Source organism: Anomaloglossus baeobatrachus, chromosome 10, assembly GCF_048569485.1.
Source record: "Anomaloglossus baeobatrachus isolate aAnoBae1 chromosome 10, aAnoBae1.hap1, whole genome shotgun sequence".
Classification (NCBI taxonomy): domain Eukaryota; kingdom Metazoa; phylum Chordata; class Amphibia; order Anura; family Aromobatidae; genus Anomaloglossus; species Anomaloglossus baeobatrachus.
In genome coordinates, this window is record NC_134362.1 from 110,269,314 (window position 1) to 110,292,960 (window position 23,647).

At 48.4% G+C, this 23,647-nt stretch overlaps 1 protein-coding gene across 1 annotated transcript in view; it reads right to left on the reverse strand.

Moving 5' to 3' along the window:
- The window catches only part of LOC142254504 (solute carrier family 13 member 1-like), a 244,630-nt gene extending 221,654 nt beyond the window's left edge, over positions 1-22,976 (reverse strand). The window contains exon 1 of the mRNA XM_075325593.1: positions 22,403-22,976. Within this exon, the coding sequence (XP_075181708.1) occupies positions 22,403-22,579 (177 nt within the window). The 5' untranslated portion in view covers positions 22,580-22,976. The remainder of the gene's footprint in view (positions 1-22,402) is intronic.
- Between the last annotated feature and the right edge of the window lie 671 nt (positions 22,977-23,647).

A 23,647-nucleotide genomic window follows, 5' to 3' on the forward strand; every position in this document is an offset into this window, starting at 1 on the left:
AAATAGACAACAAAGAAAGGTTTATTTGAAAAAACACTCCCCACATTCCCTCTTTCACCAATTTATTGACAAAAACAATCAAATCCGGGTCCGGCATAATACAATAAGGGGGTCCCACGACGATCCATACCATAGTCACTGTCCCAGTCAATGAAGAACAGAAGGTTCCCCATTGGCTGGGAGAGTAATGCAGTGACTTGAGCGAACATCAATAGGTCACCCAGGTCACTGCAGGGGATGACGAGCGGTGCCATCAGGAGGTTAGATGAGATCATTACCTGCTGTGATGATCTCCTGCACTGCTGACGTCAGCGCTGTCACTGCCTTCTATGCCCGCCACGTTCTCAGCAGTATCGCGAGAGCCTGTGACGTCACCGCTAGTGACAGTCTCGGGCTGCGGGCACAGACGGCAGTGACAGCGGTGACGTCAGGAGGCAGGAGATCGTCACCACAGGTAATGATCTCATCTCACCTCTTGACAGCAGCGCTCGGCATCCCCTCGGCTGCACGCACTGCAGGGTGACAAGCTCTTGATACTGCAAGCAGACATTGACACTGCTGTGCAGGCAGCCGCGGGGCTGGAGCGGGACAGAGACTGCACGGGCACCTGGAGGTCACACGGAAGTGCTTCTGTGCGGCGTCCAGGGAGTGTGACGTGTGTGTTTACTCTGCTCCGCTTCCTCTTCCTGGCATAATGACATCACTCCCCTGCAAAACCGCAGGCAGTGATTAGCATTACCGCAGGTAAATCGCGGCTATACCGGGGATATACCGCACATCATTTGCTACCTGCGGTATACCCCCGGTATTTCGCGATTAATTACATTACAGTGAATGGAGTGAAATACTGGGGGTATACCGCAGGTACCTGCGAAAAAGAAGTGACATGCAAATTTTCTCAAGAAAATCTTCAGAAAGAATTGTCTTGAGAAAAAAACGCAGTGTGCGCACAGCTATTTGTTTTTCCCATAGGTTTTGCTGGGAAAATGTCTGCAGAAAGATCACAAGCATTTCTCAAGAAATTTCCGCAGCAAAACCGCGGGTAAAAACGCCAAGTGTGCACAGGGCCTTAAGAAGAAAAAAAAAAAAATCAAAGAAATAATAAACAACGGCCATTTCCATCGTTCTAGAGGACACGTCCGTGAGTCAGCTCAACGTGTAATAGCCAGTTTCTGATCTAGAAGAAAGTCCTTACTAGACTCATTTGTCAAAGCGAATGAATGATTCAGTGATCACAGACATGAAGCGCCAACTGTAGTCTTAACGGAGCAATGAGTAACCAAGAGTGAGCAAACTTCCTGAAAGTCAGACCACGGCTTTCGAATGTTTTCCGCAAGCTAATTTTAATACTGTTCCACTCTGAGGCCTTAAATATACTTATATATACACTGAATGAAGGCACATTTAGCTGCAACTGTGAGCACACACTAGGGACATAGAGACCAATACAGACCTTTCATTGTGTCCTATAGTAAACGTTCCTACTGTATATAAGGCACAGACAAGATGACTGCATATGTGCTAGGGTGAAATACGCCTTACATATTGCATCAGATTAGGAGCCAGTATGATACTACTATGAGGGAGATATAAGTAATGATACTTGTACTCATACCCCTGGAGTACAAATAAACTAAATTAAAAAAATCCTTTCAAGTTTCATAAAATCTTTGTTCATGTTCTAGAATTAAATGCAGAATTTTTTGAAAAACACATGAAGACTACACTTTCGAAACGTTATCAGATCAAACAAGTGGCAATAAAAGGAAGTATCACCCATAACAGACAGTATGTCTACTCTATATGGGCAGCCGAACAGATTTAATGGGAACTAACAATACCCAACATCTCTCACTGGGGCAATAAAAAGGAAATTGAAGACTTGCTTTCAAGTCTCTCCAAACTTTTTGCTGGAATTTCACCAAGTGGTTACGTTATCTATGGGGTACAATTCTAGTAAGTGTGACGCCCCAGGTCTGTGGGGTAGTCTGTCCCGGGCGCGTGCTGTGCAGTGTGGGGGACAGTCATGGTGGCGGCCGATGCCCAATTCCTTGACCCTGGAGGTCGGTCCGAAAAAAAAGGGGGTAAAAATAAAAGAAAAGGGAGAAATAAAAATAAAGAGTCTTTCAACTACGTCTCGTGCGGTGTGCGGTCAGGTTATTTGAAGCCGCCGCTGCAGGGTCCTGCTGGGGCTGATGGAGTAATGCAGATTAGGTGTTTTGGGCCCTCCGCAAGCAGGGCTGGACCCCAGCAGTGGATGATGGGGATTGTAGTGGGGAACAGTCTGTGTGAGTGTATGGAGGCGATAAAGAAAACAGTCCACACCAATATTGCAGTTTCAACTTGCCTTGTTTTACTTCGTTTCAGTGCTTGGACCAGCTGGTGCCGGTTCCAGGTGTTCCCGCTCCATGTTCTCCGTGCCAGTTGTGACCTGGGGAAGCTGTCCTCCATGCACACTCGTTTGTATTGGGCTCCCATGGCCTAGAGCTTCTTGGGAACCCTTCAGTTTCTGTCTTGGTCCTATTCCATGCAGCCTGGACTATTTAAGGAGGTCAATCCCCGGTCCCCTTTGCTACTGATGCTTCAGACTCTTTGGTTGGCGATGGACCCTGGAGATCTTCTCGCCTGGTAGATTTAACAGTTGAACATAAAGTGTCCCGCTGTCCTAGGGTCTGCACCCCGCCTCGTGCTGAGTCCTGTGAGCCTAGGTTCCAGACTTCCACAGGCGCCCCGCGATTCCTGGCGTATTCCACTTCCACAGGTAACCCACAGTCCCTCACTCCTGTTACAGCTTTTCGTTGTTACTTCAGGTCTTTCTACACCTTTCTTTCTGTACTTTCACTCTTTCACTCCTCCGACTACTACTTTCAACTCCTGACTCTTAGGCTATGTGTGCACGTTGCGTTCTCTGCAGTGCAGAAAAGAACGCACCCTCTGGCAGACTGGACACTGCGTTTGTAAAAAAAAAAAAAATGCATCCACAACGCATGCATTTTGGATGCTTTTTCCATGCATTTTGCATGCGTTGTGGATGCATTTTTGACAGTACGTTCCCCAGTCAATTCAACTCTGTTACATGCCCGCTGACAGCAGACACAGACAGAGTCGCACGAGGAGAATGAACTCGGGTGAACTTCACCCGACTTCATTGTCAAACCGTGGCTCTGTCTGTGTGCGGCGTCCTGATTAGCGGTCACCCGTGAAGGACTCACCGGTGATCGCTACTCCCCTGAGTGACTGAAGTGAGCAGCGCGATTAGCGGTGCCGTCACTCAGGTTACCTGCGGCCAGCTGGAGTCCTCCACCCGAGACCGCAACTCACCTGTGACTTCATCGCTGATCGTGCGGCTGATTTCAGTTGCTGCGTGGAGCTGAGAGAGAGCGGTCTGGTCTGTGACCGCTCTTGTCAGCTTCATGTAGCAGAGCTGAGAGCGTCGCGGGACCTCGTGTGGATTACGTCGGACCTGGAGGGGTATTTGAGGATTTTAATAAAGTGGTGAAAAAGGGTGGGTTTTTTTGTCTTTTATTCCAAATAAAGGATTTTTTCGGGTGATTGTGATTATTTACTTTCACTTACAGGTTAATCATTGGGGGTGTCTCATAGACTTAGTGGCAGCTATGGGCTGCTGCCATTAACTCCTTATTACCCCGATTGCCACCGCACAAGGGCAATTCGGGATGAGCCGGGTAAAGGATAAGGCAATTCCGGGCGGCTGCTGGCTGATATTGTTAGGCTGGGGGGCTCCCCATAACGTGGCGCTCCCCATCCTGAGAATACCAGCCTTCAGCCGTGTGGCTTTACCCTGGCTGGTATCAAAATTGGGGGGGACCGCACGTCGTTTTTTTTTTTAATTTATTTTACTGCACGATATAGACCCGCCCACCTGCGGCTGTGATTGGTTGCAGTGAGACAGCTGTCACTCAGCGTGGGGTCATGTCTGACTTTAACCAATCATAGGCGCCGGTGGGCGGGGAAAGCAGGGAATACCAGATTGAATAATGAGCGGCCGGCATTTTCAAAAGAGGAAAAGCCGCCGGAGCAGTGTGACAGCCGTGCAGCGCCGCGCTGGTGATCGGGGATCGGTGAGTATGAGAGAGGGGGAGAGACTAACCTACAGACAGAGAGAGGGACAGACAGAGAGAGAGACAGACAGAGAGAGCGACCAACTAACAAAGAAAGAGACCGACCGACAGACAGAGGGAGATTCACCGACATCCACAGAGATTGACCGACATGACAGATTCAATGGGTGGAGAACGCAGCTACAACGCACAAAAGTAGTGACATGCTGCTTTTTTTCCCGCATCGATTTTGGGCATCCAAAACACTGCGTTTACAAACGCAGCGTGTGCATTGATTTTTCGGCTTTCTCATAGACTTTGCTGGGGAAGCAGAACGCATGCAATTTGGCACTGAAAACGCTGCAGTTCAAAATGCGTTTCCGCGGGAAAAAACGCAACGTGCGCACATAGCCCTAACTCCACACGCCACTGACTCCTTCCACTGACTCAACACTTCCTCCAGCCAACTTTCCAACTGACCACTGGCCCCTCCCCTTGCTGGGTCTCTCCCAACAGATTGGGTGATGACTATCCAATTAGTACTCATCCCTTTTACCTGTTGCTAGGCAGTCTCCCAGTCCGGTGTTGTGGTATGTGTGTGGCCTGAAGGTGCTGGCGTGTTGACTGGCACGGATATTCCGGGGTTTGAGCTTCTGCGTTCACATTTGTGGGACTTGGAACCACAGGGGTGCTACATTAGTGATGGTCCAAAATGAGAATTATGTGCTATGTGCGCACATTGCTGATTTGGTGTAGAAGTTTTCTGCATGAAATCTGCACCTTCTTGCAGGAAAGCGCACCAAAAAAAAAAAAAAAAAAAACATGTGTTTTTGGGCCATGCATTTGTTTCTAAGAAGTCAATGGGTAGAATGGCTAACAAAAAAAAAAAGGCAGGAAAAAAATGAAAAATGCACCAACAATTGACATGGTGCAGGTTATTTTGGGCACTAAATCTGCAAGGAAAAAATAAACAGCGTGCTCACAGCACTTCAGAATTCTCATTGATTTTGCTATGTGATATAATCACTGGTACTGTGCTGAGAGGGTTAAGGTGTGTTACCTGGGCCGGCTCTGTTGTGGTCAGCTAATGAGAGAGGTGGGACGGCTGTTCACCATATCTCCACCTCGGGGTGTGGTCCCAGGAATGAAAGTCAGGCCTCTGGACACACCCATGGCCCTGCACTGAAGTTCATGTGCTGGAGGAAGTAGCTGGGTGTATTGGTGGGTGGAGGTAAGGAAACAGCATCTGAGAAGGCTCTGCAGGGACTTATGGACTGAACATAACTGAAGGGCTGAGGTTTGGGAATGTACCTGTTTTCCTGCCTCTACATGCCATGTGATGTCCGTACCAGCGCGGTGCTTTATGAAGTTGAATAAAGCAGGCTGTGATCTTAAAGGGAACCTGTCAGCAGAATGTCCCCTAAAACCTAACAGATTCCCCCTCTGCAGCTCCTGGGCTGCATTCTATAAAGGTCCCTGTTATGATTGTGCCCACTTTCTGACCAAAAAAAAAAGTGTTTATAAAGTTGTACCTTTTTGGCTTCGGATTCTGTAAATCTGACACGGGGGCGGGCTGCCTGATGGCCGTTATTCTGCCCCCTGGTCCTGTATGCCGCCCCCATCGCTGATTTCCATACTTATGGACGCCGCCCACTGCTCCAGCCATCCCCACGCATGCCCAGTGCTCATCTCTCGGGGATGAGCACTGTGCCCAGCGTCACCGCTGTTGACGTGCACGCAGGGTTAAGATTATGAGTATTAATCTTCTCTCCGCCTCTCCTCCTGATCGGTGTGGTTACCGCTCCGCGCTCATCCCATCTATTTCCTGCCTCGGGGCAAGATGGGAAGGAGGTGACGTGGGGGTCAGCAGCAGCGCACTTGCGCAGAACGAAGCAGGCCGAGGGGGAAAGCGCGGTCCCGCGATTATGGGCGGTTGCTTAGGAATAAACATCACAGCACCGCCCATAATCTTAACCCTGCGTGCACGTCACCAGCGGTGACGCTGGGCACAGTGCTCATCCACGAGAGATGGGCACTGGGCATGCGCGGGGATGGCTGGAGCAGTGGGCGGCATCCAGAAGTATGGAAATCAGCGATGGGGGCGGCATACAGGACCAGGGGGCAGAATAACGGCCATCAGGCAGCCCGCCCCCGTGTCAGATTTACAGAATCCGAAGCCAAAAAGGTACAACTTTATAAACACTTTTTTTGGTCAGAAAGTGGGCACAATCATAACAGGGACCTTTCTAGAATGCAGCCCAGGAGCTGCAGAGGGGGAATCTGTTAGGTTTTAGGGGACATTTCTGCTGACAGGTTCCCTTTAAGAAACTGTGCCTCCTGTGTCTACCTGAAGCCCTCATGCTGAGCGAGTAACCCCCTATGTTGCAAGGTGCAACGTCACAGCTAGCATAAAGATAGACATGCTGATTTGTGCCACAATCTGCACCAAAAATGTACTGTGCGCACACAGTCTAAAAAGTATCAGCAGAAACGGAAAGGATACACTAGGCACAAAGCCATTACACAAAAAAAAAAAGAAATTCACACCTACAGTGTTGTAATGGCTCTCTCTATTCTGCAAAAATTGAAGTTTAATCAAATATGCTAATTGGGCTGCTCAGGGCCCCTGGGAAAGGCTATACCGCTCAGTGCACAACTCCGCCTCTGCTTCACCATGGCCCCACCTCACTCACTGGTGACTGACAGCACTGGTGTTCCCGGAGAGAGCACTACCATATTTTTCGGACTATAAGACGCCCTTTTTCCCCCCCAAATGTTGGGGGAAAGTGGGGGGGGGGGTGTCTAATAGTCTGAATGTAGGGCTGCGGTGATTGAGGGTGCTGCGGGTCATCGGCCGCACGAGCAGGCTATGCAGTGCCTGCCGTGACCACATGCGCCCGCTCATTTTATATGCATGCATCCTCCCATCCATCATCTCTCGGCGCTGAAGCCGGCACTGACAGGTGGGCGGGATGATGGGCGGGGGGTGCACGCATGGTAATCAGCAAACCCACGTAATCACCCCTGGCAACTACAGCCTGGAGTGATCATGTGCGGCTATATTTACTGCTCCCTGCGCATCATCATCAGCGCAGGGGGCAGTGAATAAGTACAGTATACTCAACGGCCACTGATCCCTGCAGCATCGCGATGTCCTCCTGTCTGCCGGCCCGCTGATCTGTGTAGAGAACAGTGAGCACAGCGATGACGTCATTGCTGTGCCCACCGCTCTCCACACATATCAGCGGGCTGGCAGACGGGAGGACATCGCGATGTTGCAGGGAACGGTGACAGCTCCACACAGGTCAGCGGCGCTGCTGCTGCTACAGACAGGAAGACGAGCGATGCTACAGGGAGTGAGGAAAGTTGAGTATAAACTTTTTTTTTTTGTTTTTCTGTGCCATAGGATACAGGCCATATAGCAGGATGGGGGTATATTATGAGCAGGATGGGGGCTATACCAGGATGAGGGACATATATACAAGGATGGAGATTTACAAGGCAGGAGGATTATTACCAGGATGGGGTACCTTAGTAGAGAATTTGGGGACATTACCCCCATAACAGTGTCAGCAGCAGATCCTCGCCCCATAACAGTGTGTCATGACCACATTTTTTGCTTAAAATTTTATTTTCTTCCTCTAAAACCAGGGCATGTCTTATGGTCCGGTGCGTCTTATAGTCCGAAAAAAATGGTAAGTATTGTAATCACTGCCTTCCTCACTGACAACACTGAATGTGCAATTTTGTAGAGGCTTTACCCACTACAAAGCTATGTGCTTAGTTTACTGTCAGTTTGGCTGACAATTCTTTTAACCCCTTCACGACTGGCCGATTTTTCGCTGTTTTTTTTTTCGCCATTCATCCTCCGAGAGCCGTAACTTTTTTATTTTTCAGTCAATATGGTCATGTGAGGGCTCATTTTTTGTGGAACGAGCTGTACTTTTAAATGAAACTGTGACTTTTACCATATAGTGTACTGTTAAACTGCAAAAAAATCCAAATGCAGAAAAATTGCAAAAAAAATATTTTATTCACTGTGTTCACTGATGTGTGGGTGTGATACCTGAGGTCAGTGCGAGTTCGTAGACACCAAATGGGTTTACTGTTATCTAAGGGGTTAAAAAAAAAAAATTAGAAGAAGTTTGCCCGAAAAAAGTGGCGTTTGTTTTACGCCATATTCCGAGACCCGTAGCATTCTCAATTTTCACGATCTATGGCTTAGGGATGGCTTATTTTTTGCATCACAGGCTGACGTTTTTAACGGTACTACTTTTGCGCAGATGCTACGTTTTGATCACCTGTTATCGCATTTAGCGCAAAATTTGTGGCGTAATTTTTGCGTCTGGAATTTTTTTGCCGTTACGCCGTTTACTGATCAGATTCATTGATTTTATATTTTGATAGATCGGGCATTTCTGAACGTGGCGATACCAAATTATTTATATTTTTTAACCCTTTAATTTTCAATGGGTCGAAAGGGGGGTGATTTGAACTTTTAGGTTATTTTTTTTTATTTTTTTAAAAAAAAATTTTTTTTTTTTATATTTTACTAGGTCCCCTAGGGGACTATATGGATCAGCTGTCTGATCGTGCTGCTATATCTGTTGATCACAGATACACACCTGTGATCAGCAGATATGCTCATTTCGTGTCTCACCCAGCTGTCGGCAGTGTGAGGCAGGAAGTGAGTCATGTGAGCCAACAGGAGTCCTCACATGTGCTACCAACGCAACCACCGGAAGTCGTGTGACTTCTTGTATCGACCGTGAGTAAATATTTACCGTTGTCACCATTATAATGGCGCTGTGACATATTGACAGCGCCATTTAAAGGGGTTAATAAGCATGGGCGGATAACGATTCCGCTCGTGCCTAGCACACGTCAGCTGTACAAATCAGCTGATATGTGCGCCGATCGCTCCAAGCTGCTTGTAGCAGACAGCGGGCAGTAAGGCTATGTGTCCACGCTGCGGAAAATGCGCGGATTTTGCCGCGGATTTCTCGCGGAAAAGCCGCGGATTTTCCGAAAATCTGCAGCAGCGGCACTTCCCAGCCATTTCTATGGCATTTTGGAAATGCTGTGCCCATGCTGCGGATTTTTCCGCGGCGGATTTGCCGCGGATTTTGATCCGGAAAAATCTGCAACATGTCAATTATTGTTGCGGATTTTGATCCGGATTTTGGCTATAGAATTAAGAAAAAAAAAAAAAATCCGCACCTTTGAAAAGGTGCGGATTTGCCTGGAAAGTCGCGGATTTTCATGCAGAAAAATCCGCAGCAACATTCTACCGTGGATACATAGCCTAACACTATGACCGCTAGGACATAAGATTACTGCCCACGGTCTTTAAGAGGTTAAAGCACCACTCCAGCATTTTGGGGGTTTTTCAGCACTGGAGTAACACTTTAAATGTAAGCATTCTGTCATATACTCACCTTCCACCGTCTTCTTATTAATAAATTATTCTGCATTGTTTATATAGTGCCAACATATTCTGTAGCGCTTGACAGAAACCATCAACACTGTCCCCATTGGGGCTCACAATCTAAGTTTCCTATCAGTAGGTCTTTGGAGTATGGGAGGAAACCGGAGAACCAGGAGGAAATCTTGACAAACACGGGGAGGACTTAAACTCCTGATGGATGTTGTCCTTGGTGGGATGTGAACCCAGGATCCCAGCGCTGCAAAAGAACATTGCTAACCACTGAGCCATTGTTGCACCTTCACGTTTTAATCAATAGTACTCCAGTCTCGCGACGCCATCTTGTAACTAACTTCTCCCTGGACGGAAGTCAAAAATTACATCACAAAGCTCCTAATCCGAAGATAAGCTGACCACTTGACATCCAGTTAATTTAAACCCCAGCAATCAAGTAAATGAAACTTGAAAGCACTCTAAGGCTAGGTTCACACACTGCGTTTTTTTGATGCTGCGTTTTTGTGCGTTTTTTGCGGCAAAAACCGCACAAAAACGCACCCGCGTCAAAAAAACGCGGCCATAAACGTATGCGTTTTTTTGCCGCGATTTGGTGCGTTTTTTGCTGCGTTTTGCTGAGTTTTTGCTCACTGCATCTTTATGCGTTTTTTATCAGTGAACAAAAAAAAAAAGGTCTGATGTCATTTCCTTCTTCAATATGTTCTTCATTCTCCACTAGTGTATGCAGGAGAGCAGACAGCTGCAGAACTACAGGGTTCAGCATACTCCATCCAATAGTGTATGCAGGAGAGCAGACAGCAGCTGCAGAACTACAAGGCTCAGCATGCTCCATCCAGGACTGTATGCTGGAGGGAGAGTCAAGGCTCAGCATCCTCCATCCAATAGTGTATGTAGGAGAGCAGACAGCAGCTGTCGAACTACAAGGCTCAGCATCCTCCATCCAATCGTGTATGCAGGAGAGCAGACAGCAGCTGTCGAACTACAAGGCTCAGCATCCTCCTTCCAGGACTGTATGCAGGATTTCTTTGCCCCCCCAAACAAAAAAAATGACGTGGGCTTCACCATATTTTTGTATGCTAGCCGGGTACAGCAGGCAGGTACAGGCTGCTCCCAACCCCCAGCTGCCTATTTGTACCCGGCTGGGAACCAAAAATATAGAGAAGCCCTTTTTTTTATTTCATGAATTAAAAAAAAAAAAAATGACGTGAGCTTCGCCAAATTTTTGTGTCCAGCCGGGTACAACTAGGCAGCTGGGGATTGGAATCCACAGTGCAGGGTGCCCATGCTTTCTGGGCACCCCCGGTGCGAATTGCAGTCCGCAGCCACCCCAGAAAATGGCGCTTTCATAGAAGCGCCATCTTCTGGCGCTGTATCCAACTCTCTCCAGCTGCCCTGATGCCGGGTGGCTCACTGGGTAATAATGGGGTTAGGGCTAGCTGTATATTATCAGCTAGCCCTAAGCCCGAAATTCATGGTGTCACGCCAATATTAGACATGGCCACCATGAATTTCTAGTAAAGATAAAAAAAAACACAACACACAGAAAAATATTTTTATTAGAAATAAAACAACACAATTAGTGACTCCATCTTTATTGAAATAAAGAACCCCCCTCCACAGTAATCCTGGGTCAAGGGTCCCGCGCCGTCCAATCCGGATCCAATATCATCTGATCGGTTTGCTGGAAGGCAAAGCGATCAGATGATGTGTGAGGATCAAGTGCCTGAATCACATCACACATCAGCTGATTGTATAAAAGCCGTTTATACAATCAGCAGATGCATCTGTAAAAAAAAAAAAAACTCACCTATGTGATGATTACCGGCAGCTCCTAGAGCGAGTCTGATCCCGTCCGATCGCTGCAGCAGCTGCCGGTAATCAGGGATGAAGTCTCCTGACGCATCCGCTGATAGGTTAAGCCGGCTGGCCGCTGGCGTCACCCCGAGACTTACGATCAGCTGATGCGTTAGGTGACTGCATCAGGTTATCCATCGCCAGGTCCTGCACCCGGGGAGCGGCGTGTCCGGGGAGACTGCACACACCCGGAGCGGCGGTACCAGGAGGAGGATCTGGGAGCGGGCATGGCACCGGGAGTCTGCAGACAGGTGAGCTTTTTTTTTTTTCTACTGTTCACTTTTGATTTCGCAGCCGCTTCCACCTCCTGCCCGTACATGGCGCCGCATGGGAGCATACATGCACAGGATGGGAGGTGGAAGCAGCGGTGACGGTACCGGGAGGATTCACGCTTCTGTGTTTACTGACAGAAGGAATCCTCTTCATGTCACTTTACTACCCACCTCCTGCGTTTATAGCTGCGTTTTTGGTCTTAGAAACGCACTAAAACGCACCAAAACGCACTTATTTGCATTTCTCATTGCGTCTTTCAACATCCCATTGCACTCAATGGATGAAAAGCGCAGTGAAAAACGCGGGAATAATTGACATGCTGCGTTTTTGTGGCACCACAAAAATGCAGCTGAAAAAAAACGCTGTGTGCAGCCAGCAAAAATGAAAACTCAGACTTTGCTGGGGAAGCAAAGTCATGCAGTTTTCTGAGCAAAAACGCACCCGAAAACTGCGCAAAAACGCACTGTGTGAACTTACCCTATGGAGAGTCAGAACAAGACTTGTATTGATCTGTGACCGCTGGCGCGCTCTATGAAACACTGTAGCGGCTGGCAGGTCACAAATCGCCAGAGGCCGACTGGAGTGACGTTGGAAAAAAAAAAAAATGAAGATGGCAGCAGGCGAGTATAAGACCGGGACAGGGGACTTCAATTTAAAGACCCATCCCAGCAGGGAATTGAACGTAAAAAAAATAAGTACTGGAGTGGTGCTTTAAGGCCGGCTTTTCACTTGCGATTATCTCGCACGAGTGCAATGCGAGAAAATCTCGCATTGCACTTGGACACATGTTAATCAATGAGGCAGGACCCATCTGCTATTTTTTCCCAGTCCAAATCGGACTGAGAAAAAAAAAAAAAGAAAAAAAAATCGCAGCATGCTGCGTTTTGGCGAGTTTCTCACAAGAGTCAGTCCAATGCAAGTCTATGGGTGCATACTAACCATCCTAGTGACATGCGTTTTTCACAATAGATTTCACGCATGTAGCAGAGAACAATGTAAATGCTTCTGTACATAACATTACATGAGTAGCAGCTGCTAAGGGTAAAAACTGATTGCACACTGAAAGCACACTGATGACTAGTGAACTAAAATCGGCCGACTTTTTATCATGCAACTCGGACCGATTTTACACGCATAAGTGTGTTTCCAGCCTAAGAGGGAAAGTATCATTTTTGAATCATTGCTTTTATTATATGTGTACCCCCAACATCAGTTGACCAGTTGGAGTTCAGTTACTTTAAACCCCAGCAAGTGGAGAAAACTTGAAAGCAAGTGTTCAATTTCCCTTCAGTGCCCCAGATGGAGAAATTGCTAGTACCCCTTACAGCGCACCAATCACCAGGATTTTCCTATATAATCTAAAGCCAGTGCTATACTGGCACCATCATGCTGATTCTATACAAACCTTTAGTTATCAGCTCAGATTTATAGTTTTTGAAATTCAAGTAAAGTTTGTGAAATTTACAGCTTTTCGACTGGCAGCAGCTGCAGAGCAAGTAATAGCTGGGGTGGGTTTTCATAGCGATTTCTGCCCCCTGCCTGCTGTTCCTCCCTCATTTATGCTAATTCCATAATAGCGTTTTACTAATGATTGTGACTATATCCCAGTGGCTAGAAGGACCTTAGGCGTGACTTGCTTGGTTTGTGAGTGTGGTGAGGTTTCCTCCCATTCACTATAATGATGCAAAGGGAGGCTTTGCTCCCCTGCACCTGACAATCTGGGGGTCTTACCCCGAGACCCGCACTTCTATCCTCCTAGCCATCTTAGTGAAGATATTAGTAAAAAGTAATGGCTATATCCCAGTGACTAGAAGGACCTCTGCTGTCATCATACCCATGTGACCAGAAGGAGCAGGGCCTCCACTAATATAGCTGATACCAGGAAGCAACATTATTTTTTGAAGTCTACGTGGGAATGGAGTTGATTATAATAGAAGTGGGGATCTGGAGGCAAGACTTCCAGATGGTGGGAGTGCAGAGGGGGGGGTGAAGCCCCCCTTTGCATCATTATATTGGACGGGAGGAAACATCACCATGCCCACTAACCAAGTGAGTCACGGCCAAGGTCCTTCTAGCTACTAGGATATAGTCACAACCATTAGTAAAACACTATAATGGAATTAGCATAAATAAAAATGGGGGGGGGGGAAATCAATATGAAAACCCACCCCAGCTATTACTTGCTCCACGGCTGCTGGCAGTCAAAAAGCTGTATAGTTCACAAACTTTACTTGCTTGGATTTAAAAAAAAAAAACTATACATTCTAGCTGACAACTAAAAGGTATGTATAGAATTGTCAAGGTAGAGATTTTGAGTAAAGATAGCTAATGGTATCTTAATACAGGGTATCAGAGACCGGTGCCGTATTAACTGTATAATAGAGCTGATATTAATGAATCAGACAATGACCACACTGACATGTTCTCTTTTTGAGACCGCATCACCAACTGAACTAGTGTATTCTATAGCTCAGATTTTAGTATTACATTCCAACCTTCAGACATGTACAAAAAGTATCAATTTGTTTTCTCTCACACATCGAAGCTGCATAGAGAGGGTTGGGGAGTGTAGGTACCCACATTTCATCCCATGGATGGGACATTCCTTCTTTGTGTGGAACTACTGATAAGCATAAATACTTTCTTTGTTCATAGTTTATACATCTGTTCACTTATCCTTGGCAACCCCTTCATGACTATACAGCTTAAGGCCACGTCTCACTAAGCAACATCGCTAGCAACATCGCTTCTGAGGCACGACTTTTGTGACGCAACAGCGATGTTGCTAGCGATGTTGCGGTGTGTGACATCCAGCAACAACCTGGCCCCTGCTGTGAGGTCGCTGGTTGTTGCTGAATGTCCTGGACCATTTTTTTAGTTGTTGCTCTCCCGCTGTGAAGCACACATCGCTGTGTGTGACAGCGAGAGAGCAAGAACTGAATGTGCAGGGAGCCGGCTTCTGCGGACGCTGGTAACAAAGATAAATATCGGGTAACTAAGAAGCCCTTTCCTTGGTTACTCGATATTTACCTTCGTTACCAGCGTCCGCCGCTCTCACGCTGTCAGTGCCGGATCCCTGCTCCCTGCACACATTGCCAGAGTACACATCGGGTAATTAACCCGATGTGTACTGTGGCTAGGTGTGCAGAGAGCCAGTGCTAAGCGGTGTGCGCTGGTAACCAAGGTAAATATCGGGTTGGTTACCCGATGTTTACCTTAGTTACCAAGCGCAGCATCGCTTCCACGCGTCGCTGCTGGCTGGGGGCTGGTCACTGGTTGCTGGTGAGATTTGACAGCTCACCAGCAACCCGTGTAGCGACGCTCCAGCGATCCCTGCCAGGTCAGGTTGCTGGTGGGATCGCTGGAGCGTCGCTTAGTGTGACGGTACCTTTAGAATTATATTATAGATCTGTTCAATTGCCACAGACACACAGATAATTATGTTACTACATCTATATTTTGATTATTTACATACACAGATATTCTTATTATGTTTAAACAAACAAGCTATAGCTCAGGCCATCTCCACAGTATCAGCCTGATAGTGCCAGTATAGCATTGGCTTTAAGTTATATAGGAAAATTCTGCTGATTGGAGAGCTAAAAAGCCATTATGTAGCTATGTATAATAGACATATGGGGTCCTCCAAAATACAGCAAAACACGTGTGAACAGAGTTTAAACAGGATATTACACTCTTAGGGTACTTTCACACTTGCGTTTATTTCCTTCCGTTACAATCCGCCCTTTTGGAAAACAGCGGAATCCGTTAACGGATTCCGCTGTTTCCCATAGACTTGTATGGGTGACGGATTGTACCAAAAGGAGCTGCGTTGCTTCCGCTGGGCGATGCTCCGTTGCTTCCGCCCAGCGGGAGGAACGCAGCATGTAACGTTGTTTTGAGCAGCGGAATCCTCTGGATTTCACTGCGCATGCTCCTTTTTTTTTTTTTTTTTTTTTTTAAATCAAAACTTTATTTTGGCTCGCGGTGGCCGAACGTTCAGCTGAGCGCCCGGCCGTCGGCAAGCGACAGCGCTCAGCTGAAGGACCGGCCGCCAGCATGCCCGGCCGCCGACAAGTGACAGCGCTCAGCTGATCACCCGGCGGCCAGCTGCAGGGAGCGATCAGCTGATCACCCGGCGGCCGGCTGCAGGGAGCGATCAGCTGATCACCCGGCGGCCGGCTGCAGGGAGCGATCAGCTGATCGTTCACAATAGTCTGCCGCTGGTAAAACTGTAAAAAAAAATGAAAAAAAATAAAAAAAAAAAATCAAAACGAATTGCGTTGTTTTGCAGCATCCGTTGCATCCGTTGTGCCACTATATGCAACACATCCGTTGCATCCGTTACACAACGCAATGCAACGGATACCGTTCAATGCAAGTGTGAAAGTACCCTTATTGACCTGACATTTTCGACCCATGACACTTAAGGTCCAGTCACACTAAGCAACTTACCAGCGATCCCAACAACGATAGGGATCGCTGGTAAGTTGCTAGGAGGTTGCTGGTGAGCTGTCACACTGCGACGCTCCAGCGATCCCACCAGCAACCTGACCTGGCAGGGATCGCTGGAGCGTGGCTACACGAGTTGCTGGTGAGCTCACCAGCAACCAGTGACCAGCCCCCAGTCTCCTAGTTACAGCACACATCAGGTTAATTAACCCGATGTGTGCTGCAGCTAAATGTGCACAGAGCAGGGAGCAGCGCACACTGCTTAGTGCTGGCTCCTTGCTCTCCTAGTTACAGCACACATCGGGTTAATTAACCCGATGTGTGCTGCAGCTACATGTGCACAGAGCAGGAGCCGGCACTGACAGTGAGAGCGGAGGAGGCTGGTATCAAAGGTAAATATCGGGTAACCAAGGACAGGGCTTCTTGGTTACCCGATGTTTACATTAGTTACCAGCCTCAGCAGAAGCCGGCTCCCTGCTCACTGCACATTAGTTGTTGCTGTCTCGCTGTCACACACAGCGATCTGTGCTTCACAGCAGGACAGCAACAACTAAAAAATGGCCCAGGACATTCAGCAACAACCAACGACCTCACAGCAGGGGCCAGGTTGTTGCTGGATGTCACACACAGCAACATCGCTAGCAACGTCACAAAAGTTGTTCGTTACCAGCGATGTTGCTAGCGATGTTGCTTAGTGTGACGGGGCCTTTACGAGACGTTATGAGCCACCTGGTACTGTTGGCTCGACTTCCAATAGACAGACGAATATAATTAGGCACTGAGATAAAAGAAAAGAAATACCTTGTGGATGAAGGTGTGAGGAGGGACAGCACTTGCCCCCACCGGCCTTCCTCCCCTCACCACAAACTTGACAGTCCAGTTTATATCTTGTGTTACCTAAAATGGTTTGTATTCTTCTATGTGCAATGTATCTCTATGGTTTACATTTTGTTTACTGATGTCAAGTTAAATGAAGAATAAAATGGGATATTACACAACCAACAATTAGCAAACGAGTAGTTGACGGTGGGTGGTTTAGTGTCACCGGTCGTCTGTTCCACTTTCTGAATGTTACCAAGTATGTTACTACAGCAGAGCCAAGTACAGACTCTACATATACACATATTAGGAAATATAAATCTTCATGGGAGCACTTCTTTAAATACAAAATATTTCCCCCTCATAAATAAATCCATAAGAAATGTATATGCCATACAATTTTTTTAATGAACGAAACATACCTAACATATCATTAGGACAAACCAGTGGCATAACATGATGAAGCCTACATGATCTACTATCACGGGTATTTAATCGTATTGCTGTTTTCATATCGACCAAGGGACCTTTTGGACCCCTAGGCTCTAGGACAAAGGAATAGTGAAGGTGCAGCCCCTGCAGCTATTAGGCTATGTGCACACGTTGCGTACAAGCCCTGCAGAAATTTCTGCAGCGATCTGAAGAGCACATGTGCGCTTTAGATCGCTGCAGAAATGTCCGTAGTGAGCGCCGATTCCATGCGCTCTGCCTGCAGCTCCTGCCATAGACAGAGCAGGAGCTGCCGGCAAAGCGCAGGAAAGAAGTGACATGTCACTTCTTTTTGCGCAGCGCTTCGGCAGTAGCCGAAGCGCTGCGCTCTTAGACGCCACGTGCGCACGGCCCCTGCACAATCTCCATAGATTGTGCAGGGGACGCAGGACGCATGCAGTTACGCTGCGCTACAAAGCGCAGCGTAACTGCATGTTTTTACGCAACGTGCGCACATAGCCTTAAGCTGGTGTCACACATAACGACGACGACAACGACGTCGCTGCTACGTCACCATTTTCTGTGACGTTGCAGCGACGTCCCGTCGCTGTCGCTGTGTGTGACATCCAGCAACGACCTGGCCCCTGCTGTGAGGTCGCCGGTCGTTGCTGAATGTCCAGCTTCATTTTTTGGTCGTCACTCTCCCGCTGTGACACACACATCGCTGTGTGTGACAGCGAGAGAGCGACGAAATGAAGCGATCAGGAGCCGGCACTGGCAGCTGCGGTAAGCTGTAACCAGCGTAAACATCGGGTAACCAAGGGAAGACCTTTCCCTGGTTACCCGATGTTTACGCTGGTTACCAGCCTCCGCCGCTCTTGCTGCCAGTGCCGGCTCCTGCACTGTGACATGTGGCTGCAGTATGCATCGGGTAATTAACCCGATGTATACTGTAGCAAGGAGAGCAAGGAGCCAGCGCTAAGCAGTGCGCGCGGCTCCTTGCTCTCTGCACTGTGACATGTAGGTGCAGCACACATCGGGTTAATTAACCCGATGTGTACTGTACCTAGGAGAGCAAGGAGCCAGCGCTAAGCGCGGCTCCCTGCTCTCTGCACATGTAGCACAGCGACGTTATGATCGCTGCTTCTGCTGTGTTTGACAGCTAAGCAGCGATCATGACAGCGACTTACAAGGTCGCTGTTACGTCACCGAAAATGGTGACGTAACAGCGACGTCGTTGTCGCTGTCGCTTAGTGTGACACCAGCTTTAGGGTATGTGTACACCATGTCCTTTAATCCCCAGTGAACCTGCTGAGAATCCACATCAGAAAACAATAGATTTGTTTACTGTTAGTAAAACACAATAAAAGATGCCAGGGGTCTTCAGTCTGTGCTTTCAGACTCCCTATTAGATTAGTTTATGGCCTTTTTCAAGTGGAAGTTACCTGAAGGTCAGGTGACTTCTTTTTAAAGCACCTCTCCAGTTTTTTTGGCTAAAGTGGTGCTTTAAATCTACATTTCTTGACTTCTCTCTTAAGGCCCAGTCACACACAACGACTTACCAGCGATCCTGAAAACGATGCGACCTGATAGGGATCGCAGGTAAGTCGTTGGTGAGATGTCACACAGTCAGACCTTACCAGTGATGCAGGAACGATGCAGGTCACAGTAGCGACCTGTATAACGATCTCAGCAGTCACTGTGATCCTGTCACACAGTGTCAAACACAGCGATGTGTCCTGCCCAGCAGGACATCACCTTTGAAGAAAATGGCTTGAACCATTCTGCAACGACTAGAGATCTCACAGCAGAGGCCTGATCGCTGGTAGGTGTCACACATAACAAGATCGCTAACGGGATCGCTACTGCGTCACGGAAACCGTGCCTCAGCAGCGATTTCGCTAGCGATCTCGTTGTGTGACGGTACCTTTAGGCTTTGTGCCCACGTGTGCGCGCTCTGCATCGCAGCATAAAGTCACTGCACGTCCGCTTGACAGCGCAGCTGAAAAGCTCTGTTCTGAAACTTTGGTGACTGCAGAATTCGTGCGCTCTGGATGCTGCCTCTCCCTATAGACAAAATGGAGACAGCATGCAAAGCGCACGAAAGAAGTGACATGTTGCTTTTCAGAATGCAGCGATTTGGCAGCATGCAAATCGCTGTGTTCTAAAACGCAACATGGGCATGGATTATGCAATCGAAACAGAAGAGTCTTTATATTTACCAAAGTATGAAGATACCCAAAAGACACCGTGGTACAAATGTATAAAACATTTTATTTATTATTAATGCATAGGGTATACATAACAATGATTTTAAGAAAAACCGGAGTGAGTGAGTGAAGGAAAAGGAGGGGAAGAACCCCACGTGACCCAGGATGGATCTCAGATCTCACATAGGACCTGCAGTAATGTTTATAATACTAAAAGGTAACCTCATGCAAGTGTAAGAGGATGCTAACACAATAAACCAAGGTCTACTGTCCAGCTAAACGGTAACCTCATGCGTCCCCACGTGTACACCAGGACATATTGGCGATCTGCTTGTTTAGGTAAGCCCCTTCTACCTTGCTGGACAGTAGACTTGGTTCTTATTGTGTTGGCATTTTTGCACTCGCATGAGGTTACCGTTTAGCTGGACAGTAGACCTTGGTTTATTGTGTTAGCATCCTCTTACACTTGCATGAGGTTACCTTTTAGTATTATAAACATTACTGCAGGTCCTATGTGAGATCTGAGATCCATCCTGGGTCACGTGGGGTTCTTCCCCTCCTTTTCCTTCACTCACTCACTCCGGTTTTTCTTAAAATCATTGTTATGTATACCCTATGCATTAATAATAAATAAAATGTTTTATACATTTGTACCACGGTGTCTTTTGGGTATCTTCATACTTTGGTAAATATAAAGACTCTTCTGTTTCGATTGCATTATTCTTGAGTTGTTGCCTATAACTTATCTGTGGTTCCTTATGCTATATATTATGGGCATGGATTATGCACAATCTCCATAGATTGTGCTGGGGACGCAGGACGCATGCAGTTACGCTGCAGTGCAGATCGCAGCGTAACTGCATGCAATACGCACACGTAGGCACTGAGCCTTAGGCCTCACTCGCTCTTGCATTTAATACGGACAAGAGCAATCCGATAAAACATCAGATTGCACTCGCACCAGTGTTAAAGGGAACCTGTCACCACTTTTTTGGACTATAAGCTGCGGCCACCACCACCGGGCTCTTATATACAGCATTCTAACATGCTGTATATAAGAGCCCAGGCCAAGGGTATAACATAAAAAATTCTTACCTAACGGTCGCGCGGTGGGCCTAATGGGCGTCTCCGTTGTCCAGTGCCGGCGCCTCCTCTTTCGGCCATCTTCGTCCTCTTTCTGAAGCCGCGGTGCATGACGCGTCTACGTCATACACACTTGCCGATCCTGCTCAGGACCTGAATGCCAGCGAGTGTGTATGACGTCGGACCCGTCATGCACCGCGGCTAGAGAAGGAGCACAGATAGCCAAAAGAGGTGGCGCCGTACAACGGAGACTCCTATTAGGCCCACCACGCGACCGTTGAGTATTATAACGTGTTTTTTATGTCATACCCCCGGCCTGGGCTCTTATATACAGCATGTTAGAATGCTGTATATAAGAGCCGGTGGTGGTAACTGCAGCTTATAGGCCAAAAAAGTGGTGACAGGTTCCCTTTAAACAATTAGGTAGTGGTCATCTGCGATTTATTTCTCATGTTGAATCGACCACAGAAAAATAAATAAAATAAATAAATAAATGGCTACATGCTGCGTTTGGCAGCATATATTGGATCACAAGCACCCATACAAGTCTATAGGTGCGTAAGAAACATCGGACTGCACTGATGACAAGTGATATACAGAGACAAGCAGTGGAGAAGATGGAGAAATTAATCTCTCCCTCTTTTCAGCCTCTGTGATCATTAGTATATCACATCCGGTTCTCTGGCTTCCTATGCCATACGCTAATGAGAGGGAGGCCTTATACTCACCCTCTGGCGTCTTCACATTTTTTTGACAGTGCTCCGGGCCCATGGCATTTTGTGACTGTAACTTCTGACTAGACGGAAGTCAGAGGTTACGTCACAAGGTCTCAATGCAAGTCTATGGGAGCCAGAATGAGGCCAGAACGAGATTCTCATAGACTTGTATTGAGATGTGACCTCCGACATACTCCATGAACACTGGAGCTGCCGGTATGTCATAATTCACAGAAGACTGGCCATTCTTTTCAGAGCAATTTCAAACGGGTTTTGGAGCAGACCCACCTAAGAGAGACATGCACATACCCTAGGGTTATGCCCCTGGGGCAACCCGTTTTATCTGCAGACCTACTGGCGACCAGCTGAAATCACTAGGAAAAAAAACAATCACATACAGCGCATCCTGCAGGAAGAGTGCAGTATTACATTCAGATGAAAGCCTGTAATACATGATCTGGCCCCGCTCTATGGCTTCTATATGCCTTTACTTTCATGGATCTCACTTTTCTGCACTCCCCTCGTGGAGGCGCACGAGGTGCAATGTGTGAGGTCAGAGGGCCACAAGGTCTCGCTCCAAGAACAGTCCTTGCCTTTGGCCATGACCACTTACTACAAGATGGACATGGCTGGAGGAGATTTATCACAATATGGTTAGAGATAAAACAATGGCTGTACTCTGCCAGATTTATGTGGGTCTCCACCATTTTACTGACATAACAGTGAGAGGGTCACACCAAGTGCCTGCAAACTTTCCCAGCACTAATTTACAAATGAAAACGTGGGCAGCTAGTACAGACCTGGCACTGTATAGGGGAGGGCACTATACAGGGGGGACACAGCATTATCAAGGTACAATCTCACAAATCTCCCCCAATCGATATCCCAGGCCTGAAAGAAAAGACATGAGAAGCCATGGAGACACCCATAGAGCAGACAATGTGAATGACCCCATTTATAATACACCCCACCACCCACTCCCAAACTTTAATAATCACACAATGATCGTGGACCTTCCCTCACATTCCACAGACACCCCCTCCCCCAGCAGAGCAGCATCTTTACCTTGGTCTGTGCTACCAGGGGCAGGGGAAGGAGCAGGAGAGGCAGCACAAAAGTGATGATGATGTCCCTCTGCTGCCAGAGCTGCTGCAATATAGACATTGCCATGTGAAGACACAACAAGCCCGGGATCCAGACGGGCAGGGGATGCTGCAGAGGAGGCAGGGCCGGGGCATGCATGCATCCAGGAGGAGAGAGCCAGGACTGAGGCCGGGGCTGTGCACAGATGAGTCTCACCTCAGCATGTCTGCCGGCCTCTGCAAATCAAACACAAGGGGAGAATCAGCCTGGCTGCAGACCCTCCCCCATGCGATGGGCAGGCAGTCAGCAGTGAGGAGAGGGAGGCACTGACAAAAGAGTCCTGCATATGAATGTGGCCAGCAGCCCCCGGTGCCACGTCACTGCCAGCAGCCGGGGATCACCCGTCAGGCCTCCCTGAGAGGGCACCGCTGCTGAAATGCGGCATTGTGCCGCCTGTACCTCAGACGGGAGCTGCAGCAGCGTCTGGGCGCTCTGCCCTGTCTGCCCGTCCTGCCTCCCTGCTCTGCCCGTCCTGCCTCCCTGCTCTGCCCGTCCTGCCTCCCTGCTCTGCCCGTCCTGCCTCCCTGCTCTGCCCGTCCTGCCTCCCTGCTCTGCCCGTCCTGCCTCCCTGCTCTGCCCGTCCTGCCTCCCTGCTCTGTCCGTCCTGCCTCCCTGCTCTGCCCTGTCTGCCTGTCCTGCCTCCCTGCTCTGCCCGTCCTGCCTCCCTGCTCTGCCCGTCCTGTCTCCCTGCTCTGCCTTGTCTGCCTGTCCTGTCTCCCTGCTCTGCCTTGTCTGCCTGTCCTGTCTCCCTGCTCTGCCCTGTCTGCCTGCTCTGCCCTGTCTGCCCGTCCTGCCTCCCTGCTCTGCCTTGTCTGCCCGTCCTGCCTCCCTGCTCTGCCTTGTCTGCCCGTCCTGCCTCCCTGCTCTGCCTTGTCTGCCCGTCCTGCCTCCCTGCTCTGCCTTGTCTGCCTGTCCTGTCTCCCTGCTCTGCCTTGTCTGCCTGTCCTGTCTCCCTGCTCTGCCTTGTCTGCCTGTCCTGTCTCCCTGCTCTGCCCTGTCTGGCCGTCCTGCCTCCCTGCTCTGCCCGTCCTGCCTCCCTGCTCTGCCTTGTCTGCCTGTCCTGTCTCCCTGCTCTGCCCGTCCTGCCTCCCTGTCCTGCCTCCCTGCTCTGCCTTGTCTGCCTGTCCTGCCTCCCTGCTCTCCCTGCTCTGCCCGTCCTGCCTCCCT